The sequence below is a fragment of the Dama dama genome, chromosome 9 (genome assembly GCF_033118175.1).
Source record: "Dama dama isolate Ldn47 chromosome 9, ASM3311817v1, whole genome shotgun sequence".
NCBI lineage: Eukaryota > Metazoa > Chordata > Mammalia > Artiodactyla > Cervidae > Dama > Dama dama.
In genome coordinates, this window is record NC_083689.1 from 23,269,226 (window position 1) to 23,277,593 (window position 8,368).

General features: G+C 49.2%; 1 protein-coding gene across 1 annotated transcript; it reads right to left on the reverse strand.

The window, feature by feature from the left end:
* Nucleotides 1-2,933: 2,933 nt before the first annotated feature.
* On the reverse strand, nt 2,934-8,299 carry EBI3 (Epstein-Barr virus induced 3). The gene is made up of 5 exons (XM_061150661.1): nt 8,119-8,299; nt 7,352-7,487; nt 5,727-5,905; nt 4,079-4,236; nt 2,934-3,298 (listed from the first exon to the last, which is right to left on the reverse strand). Exons 1-5 carry the CDS (start codon nt 8,189-8,191, stop codon nt 3,146-3,148), a joined length of 699 nt encoding a protein of 232 aa, XP_061006644.1. The 5' UTR covers nt 8,192-8,299; the 3' UTR covers nt 2,934-3,145.
* Between the last annotated feature and the right edge of the window lie 69 nt (nt 8,300-8,368).

An 8,368-nucleotide genomic window follows, 5' to 3' on the forward strand; every position in this document is an offset into this window, starting at 1 on the left:
AGCATTCGGTCCATCGGTCTTCCCTCCCCAGTGGCAACCTCATCAATGTGCCACAAGGGTTCCGGCGTCGTTCTGGATTTGAAGTTCTGAGGAGAAACTTTGCCCCCTAGAGGTCGTCAGGGGACGTGGCTGCTGGTAGCGACATTCCCTATAGTTCTTTTATTCAACAAATAAAGAATTCTGCGTTGAGCGCTTACCCTGTAGACACTACACGTCGTTCCTGTGTCCCTAGCGCTCAGCTGGGGACTGGGACAGTTCTCACGGGCTACACAGGCCCCACCCCAAGTTTATCTTGAGTCACCGGCAGAGACTCAAAGACCAGGCTTCAAATCTACCTCCCGCTACATGCACTGGCTCCCAGATGTCCCCTCCATGGTTTGCCTCTGCCTTGTCCTTCTAAAGAGGACGTTCCTCCTCGTACTTCCTCCTTTCCTTTTACAAATGTTTGTTCTGTGTCAAAGATGTACTCAGTCTTTGGGGCACACCGGAGAACAAGATTTCTGCCCTCATGGAGATCACTGTCTGGTGGGACTGACTGGCAATAAACACACAAAAAACCCATTCAGGTCCTGGTCAGTGATCCAAAGACAATAAAACAGGATGACACATGGAAAGTGATGAGAAGGGGCTGCTTGCGATGTACGAGTGTCCTATAACTGCTGTAACAAAGTACCACAGGCTCAATTTTTAAAATTAGTTTTTGTTTGTGCTGGGTCTTCATAGCTGTGTTGGCTTTCTCTAGCTGTGGTGCCACGGCTTCTCACTGCGATGGCTTCCCTTGTTGCGGAGCATGGGCTCTAGGGTCCATGGGCTTAAGCAGCTGTGGCACTCAGGCTCTAGAGCACAGGCTCAGTAGTTGTGCTCGGGTTTAGTTGCCCTGCAGCATGTGGGATCTTCCAAGACCAGGGTGTCAAAACTGTGTCCCCTGTATCGGCAGGCGATTTCTAGCCACTTTACCACCAGGGAAGTCCTTAAGCTCATTACTTTAAAAACATTTATTAGAGTTTTGGAGATGAGAAGTCAAATGGGAATGGGTGGCAAGGCTGGTTTCTTCTGCAGGCTCCAGAAGAGAATCCATTTCCTTGTCTTTTCCAGCTTCCAGATGCTGCCAGAGTTCAATGGCTGGTGGTCTTACATCACTCTCATCTCTGCCACCATTGTCACATCACCTTCTCTGTCTCCCTCTGACCTTCCTGCTTCCCATCAATAAGGACACTTGTGATTATCTTGTGGCCACCTGGATAATCCAGTATAACTCTACTTCATTTTCATTAACTCAATGAATGTTAATCAAACGTTCAGTTCAGTTCAGTCGCTCAGTCGTGTCCGACTCTTTGCGACCCCATGAATCACAGCACGCTAGGCCTCCCTGTCCATCACCAACTCCTGGAGTTACTCAAACTCACGTCCATTGAGTCAGTGATGCCATCCAGCCATCTCATCCTCTGTCGTCCCCTTCTTCTCCTGCCCTCAATCTTTCCCAGAATCAAGGTCTTTTCAAATGAGTCAGTTCTTCGCATCAGGTGGCCAAAGTATTGGAGTTTCAGCTTCAGCATCAGTCCTTCCAATGAACACCCAGGACTGAACTCCTTTAGGATGGACTGGTTGGATCTCCTTTAAGTCCAAGGGACTCTCAAGAGTCTTCTCCAACACCACAGTTCAAAAGTATCAATTCTTCGGCGCTCAGCTTTTTTCACAGTCCAACTCTCACATCCATACATGACCACTGGAAAAACCATAGCCTTGACTAGACGGACCTTTGTTGGCAAAGTAATGTCTCTGCTTTTTAATATGCTATCTAGGTTGGTCATAACTTTCCTTCCAAGGAGTAAGCGTCTTTTAATTTCATGGCTACAATCACCATATGCAGTGATCTTGGAGCCCAAAAAACTAAAGTCTGACACTGTTTACACTGTTTCCCCATCTATTTCCCATGAAGTGATGGGACCAGATGCCATGATCTTAGTTTTCTGAATGTTGAGCTTTAAGCCAGCTTTTTCACTCTCCTCTTTCACTTTCATCAAGAGGCTTTCTAGTTCCTCTTCACTTTCTGCCATAAAGGTGGTGTCAACTGCATATCTGAGGATTCTCAATTCTGTTAAATTAATCACAGCTGCAAAGCCCTTTTTGCCATGTAAGGTACCATATTCAAAAGTTCTGGGAGTAAGGACATGGATATCTTTGGGGGAGGGGTCTTTGGTCTTTGCCATAGCTGAGGTGGTCAGGGAAGGCTTCTTGTAGGAGGTGACCTTTGAATTAAGAGCCTTGAGTGAAATGTACAGAGAAGTTCCTGGGCTGAGAAAAATCCATCAGAGCCTGGCTGTGTTGCCCCCTCCTCAGATAAATCATCCCAGATAAACTTATGTCCCCCTCCAGTAGGGCTCACATCTGGGTAGCTTTTTAAAAAAATTTATTTATTTGGCTGCATCAGGTCTTAATTGTGGCATGAGGGATATTTGCTGCCTCATATGGGATCTTTCCTTGTGGTGCAGGAATTCTCTAATTGTGGTGCATGGGCTCAGTAGTTGCAGCACTTGGGTTTAGTTTCTCTGAGGCATGTGGGATCTTAGTTCTCCCACCAGGGATGGAACCCATGTCCCCGCTGCATTGCAAGGCAGATTCTTAACCACTGGACCACCAGGGAAGTCTCTCTGGGCAGTTTTTGAGTAACTGTGTGAAGGAAACTGCTGAACTGAACAGATCCCATCATTCCATCCCAGGCAGAACCCAGATCACCCCTACCCTGCCTCCCCCAGCCCCGTTTCTTCCTCTGGTCCAGCCCTGATCCCACGTGTGGGAGTGGGGACTCAATGTGTGTCCGTGTCCTGATCTGTTTCTCCTCCTTGGGGCTCATGTGGATCTGTTGAAGGAAGGAAGAGTCCCAATTCTAGTGACACTGATCTGTTCTAATCAAATAACTGAAAAATCTCATATTCATAGTTCTCAAAGCATTGCACTGTGTCAAAGGACGGAGGGAACACATTCCCATTTCACAGATTGAGAAACTGAGACTCAGACAGGCAAAGTCACTTGTCCAGGATTGTCCAGCAACTCGACAATGGTGAACCCAGGCCGGATAGGTCCCATCCACCCTTAGGTGGATGTTAAGGGCATGGCCCCTCTTCAGGGGTGCGTGGAGCCCCTGCTACTTGCCCAGGGTCATGGAGGCAGCAGCAGGGAGACTCCAGGCACTCCATTCCCCGTAGTCGGTGAGGTCCTGAGCAGCCACCTGGATGCAGTACTTGGCTTGAGGCCTCACAGCCTTGAGGGTGAAGGATGTGGCTTCAATTGGCCCCACCTGAGAGCAGAAGCAAGGCTGGGTCAGTGGGAACGAGGATACTCTGTGATCAAGCCTTCTGTCCCCCTGCTCAGGCTGTTGCTCTGGCACTCAGGCACCAATGTCCATTCTAAACAGCATGCCCTCTGCGGCCCCCTCCACGCCTGTGGCCACCTTCAACATCTTGCTGAGCAGGGAAAGACTACCCCTCCAGGGTCAGGCAGTTCTTGGTCAACCAGGAGCATGCCTTTCATATACAAACCAACCCACCCTGAGTCCACACTCCCACCAATCCCTTTGTCCATCATTCATTCCTGTTCACAGCTGAGTGATGTTCCCATGAGTGGACGGACCACACATTGTGGATCCATCATCTGTTGAGGGCCCTGACATGGTCTCCACCTTTTGGCCATTGTAAGTAATGCTGCTGTGAACATTCATGTACAAGTATTTGTTCAAGATCCTGTTTTTTATTTTTTCAGGTGGATGCTCAGGAGTGGAACTGCTGGGCTGCCTTCTTAAAGAAATATTTATTTATTTTGGCTGTGCTGGATCTTAGTTAGAGCATGCAAACTCTTAATTGCGGCATGTGGGATCTAGTTCCCTGACCAGGGATTGAACCCTGGGCCCCCTGCATTGGGTGCTCAGAGTCTTAGCGATCAAGTCTTAGCAACTGGATCACCAGGGAAGTCCCTGGGCTGCCTTTATGTCACACATCAGGACCCTAAGCTGTGACCCAGACCCCAGTGCACATTTACACATGCTCTTCCCTCTATCCAGGAACCACACCCTTGTCCTCACCTGACGAAAGCGGGCAGCCCCGTGACGCTTGTAGCGGATCCGGTACTTGAGGGAGAAGATCTCCGGGAAGGGCCAAGTCCGGGGGGGCTCCCATTGCACCCACAGCTGCTGCCCAGGGAGGGGGCTCAGGCGCACGCCTTCCGGAGGGTCCGGTTTGACTGATGGACAAGCAGGAGGCAGGGTCAGCAGAGAAGACATTCATTCATTCATTCAATCAAACAATAAATATTATTGAGTGTATGGCGATGTTCTGGATGTTGGGACACAGTAGCCCTGTCCTCTTGGAGCCCAGTCCCTTCAGGCAGAAGACAACAGACAAGAGGCAAATCTGAAGGTCATTAAGAGGAAGGAAGAAAGTTCAGGAGTGCAGGGAGGGGAGTCGGTTGCAATATTCTTTGAGACATGATTTACACACCAGAGAACTCCCTCTTTTAAAGTGTATAGTTGTGGTTTTCGTATATTCAGAGTGTTGTGTAACCATCACCACTGTTTAACCCAGAACATTTCATCACCCCCCAAAGAAACTCTGACCATATTAGTAGTCACCCTCCATACCTCACTCCCTAGACCCTGACAACCAGAAACCCACTCTCTGTGTCTGAGGATCTGCCTGTTTTGGACGTTTCCCATCAGTGGAATCACACCCTGTGTGTCCTGCAGTGTCTGCTTCTCTCACTGAGCATCATGTTCTCAGGGTCCGTCCACATGGTAGTGAGTGTCTGGGCTTCTCTGCTTTTTATGGCTGAATAATATTCCAGGGTGTGGATGGACACATTTTGAGAATCCATTCATCAGTTAATGAGCATTTGTGTTGCTTCTGCTTTATGGATAATGCTGCTCTGAACATTCATGTACAAGTCTTTGTGCTTTCATATCTTTTAGATATATACCTAGGACTGGAATTTCTGGATTACTCGATAATTTATGTTTAACTCTTTGAGGGTCTGCCAGACTGTTTTCTAGCAACCACTAACAATGTGTGATGGTTTGCAATTTAAAAAAATGCTCAGGGGAGGATTCACTGAGGAGATGACATCTGAATTGAGACCTATAGGAGGTGAGGGAGTAAAGGCAGATCTAGGGAGGAAGAGCCATCTAGGCAGAGGGCACAGCATGTGCAAGAGCCCTGGGGCAGGACTGTGCCTGACATGCTGGAGGAACGGTGAGGAGGCCCATGTGGCTGGAGCAGAGTGAGCAAAGGGGAGAGAAGGAGGAGGAAAGGACGGGGAGGGTATGGGGAAGGTCATGCAGGGCATTGTGGGCCATGAGAAGGACTTGGGCTTTCACCTGCAGGGAGGTGGGAGCCCTGGAGGGCTGTGAGCAGTGCAATGACGGGACCAGACTGGAGTGCTCACAGGTGCTCTCTCATGGCTGCTTCAGGAAGGACAGATGGATATGAGGGCAGGAGTGAGGGAAGGACCGAGATTGGCTGTGCTGGTCCAGGTGGGCGATGATGAAGGCTGGACCAACTAGGGGCTCCAGAGAGGGAGAGGTGGGCTGATTCTTGGTCAACTGTGAAAGTGGATCCCACAGAATCCATACAGATAGACAGGATCTCATCCTGACAGGTGGGAGGTGAGCCTGTTTTGGGGGAGGAGTAGGAGGAAGGTGGGGGGCCCTCTACACTCCCACCTCGACCCCTACTCACTGATGTGCTCTGGGACAAAGGGCAAGAAGCTGCTGCTGACACCAGCGGGTTGGACAGCGGTGATGTTGAGCACATAGGGCACCATGGAGAACATCTGGACATCGGGGATGATACAGCTGGTGGCTTCTGGTGTCGGCTGGAGGCAGGGCCAGCTTTCCCCATGGGCTGCCACGCCGAGCCTGAACACGGAAGGAGTGCTGTGAGGATCCTAGCACTTCATGCTGGCCCACCTGTGCCCTGACCCCATGTGAGCACAGCAGGTGAGGAGTCCTGGTCTTGGCTGTGTGATCCTAGGGGTCCCTCAACCCAACATCACAGAACTTGGGTGACCCAGGGTTGGAGGGAACATCCCACTAGGAGGTGCTAGGGTCTGGGCTGTAAAGCTTTCGTCAACATTCCAGCCTTAGAATGCCAACATTCCCAGGTCTGTGATTCACAGATTCTGGACTCTGAAATAATGATTCCAACTCTCTTGAATTCTGGCACCCTTAGATTTCAGACTCTAGAGACTGGAGTTTAACACCACTCACAGAACCTTCCACTGCATCCAAAACGTTCTGCTTCTGCAGTGTGGATGTGACTGAAGTGCAGCCAGTGCAACTGAGTGGGACTTTTATCTAATCTACGTGTTTCCCTGGTGGCTCAAATGATAAAGAATCTGCCTACTATGCAGGAGACCTAGGTTCTATTGCTGAGTAGGGAATACCTCCTGAAGAAGGAAATTACAACCCACTCCAGTATTCTTGCCTGGGAAATGCCATGGATAGAGGAGCTTGGCAGGCTGCAGTTCCTGGGTTCACAAAGAGTTGGCTGCAACTGAGTGACTAACACTTTCTGCTTTCTTTCTAATCTACATGAAGTTTCTAGTTATCAGAAAGCTTGAGAAAGTTTCTCAGAACAACTCAGGTGTATGAATCTACTTTCCCAAACACAAATGTTATGAAATCTAATTAGAGATCAATATTTTCCAGAGAACATTTAGCATCTGAATTGAAATGTGATATATACATAAAGCATCAATGGAATTTCCATGACTTAGTATAACAGGACTGAATGTACAATATCTCATTAATTTTTAAAGTTTTGATGACATGTTGAAATAATGCTTTGGGTAATCCTATTCATGATAATAAATCAATTTCTAGTATAAATTTCTAGTATAAATGGAGAAGGAAATGGCAACCCACTCCATTATTCTTGGCTGGAAAATCCCATGGACACAGGAGCCTGGCAGGCTACAGTCCATGGGGTTGCAAAAAGTCACGTATGACTGAGCAACTGAACGTGCATGTTAGTATAAATTTAAATATATGAAATCTATATAAGCATGTTAAAGTACATTACATTCAATCATATTAGATGGTACATATTTGGAGTATTTGAATATTATTTAAATAAAATATTAAAACCAGTATCACCATTTTTTTTTATTTTTCAAATGGGGCTTCTAGGAAATTTTACCCTCCACACATGGCTGACAATATGTATTTTAGGGAGTGTATTTCTAAGGGTTGGTGCTGCTCTGGAATTTTGAGTGTTTCAGGTTCTCCCTAAGTGTTCAGCTACCCTGATCCCAGGGGGTCAGCCCAGTTTTAGTCCCCATGAAGCCCTCCAAGCTCTCTGACCTGTACGTGGCAATGAACGATGTGGGCCTGGTGGAATTCGGAGGAGTGGGCGGCAGGGTCCAGGAGCAGTCTATGGCAACCGGGTACCTGGAGGCCTGGCACCACACCCTGGGCTGGGAGGAAGCTACTGGGTAGCCTGGAGAGAGAGAGAGAGAGAGAGAGAGAGAGTGTGTGAGCTTCTCATTCACTGGAACTGTCAAAGCCTTACTGTGGCTCACCAGCCCCTACCTTGCTGCCAGACAGTGCTGGGCACACAGCAGGCACCTAATAAAGGTTTGTAGAATGAATGAGTACATGAATGAAAGGCATTCACATCATCTCCCACCCCTTGATACAACCTGCCATGGCAGGAACTATTACTATTAGCCCATTTTCCAGATGGGAAAACTGAGGTTGAAGGAGACACAGAGGGGACTTGGGGGTGGCAGGGACTTCTGGAGAGAGATGCTTTACTAAACCCCCTCTTTGTGATAGTTTTGTTTTGAATCACATGAAGTGAATGAATACAACTAAAATGTCTCTCTCCGCCAGTCTCCCTCCTTCCAGGCTGTGGCTGCCGCTTCCTGGTCCCCTTGGGGTAGGACTTGCCTCTTTGTGCCTCAGTTTCCCCCATCCATGCAATGGGATGGTAACCCTCTCCCACCAGTGGGCATACAGAAGGCGTGTGGGCTCCCACCCCACCCAGAAGATTCCACGGCATACCAATCCAGTCCTCAGACAGTGTCCCTCTGCCAGGACTCCCTCCAACCCCCAGGGTCCACACATACCTTCTCTCTCGCGACAGAGTGAGCAGCCCACCCAGAGGCTGACGGCAAAGACCAGGACGAGTCTCAGGGCCATGGCTCTGGCGGGCTCTGCTCTCAGGAGCTGGGGCCAGGAGCACCCTCAGGGAGGCAGGGGACTCCGGTCCCACCCAGGGGAAAGCCCAGCCCCCTTTGGAGGCCCCCTACTTCCCCTTCCCTGTCTGACTCACCGCCCAGTTCCTGGGGCCCTGGAGGAGGAGCCCCCAGTCCCTTC

What these genes read in the sequence shown, in the direction of transcription:
- EBI3 (XM_061150661.1), bottom strand. Translation starts at nt 8,191, where the DNA reads ATGGCCCTGAGACTCGTCCTGGTCTTTGCCGTCAGCCTCTGGGTGGGC. An exon ending in ACTCTGTCGCGAGAGAGAAG is followed by an intron (nt 7,488 to 8,118) that starts GTATGTGTGGAC and finishes CTCTCTCTCCAG; the next exon opens with GCTACCCAGTAGCTTCCTCC. An exon ending in CTTTGTCCCAGAGCACATCA is followed by an intron (nt 4,237 to 5,726) that starts GTGAGTAGGGGT and finishes CTTGTCCATCAG; the next exon opens with TCAAACCGGACCCTCCGGAA.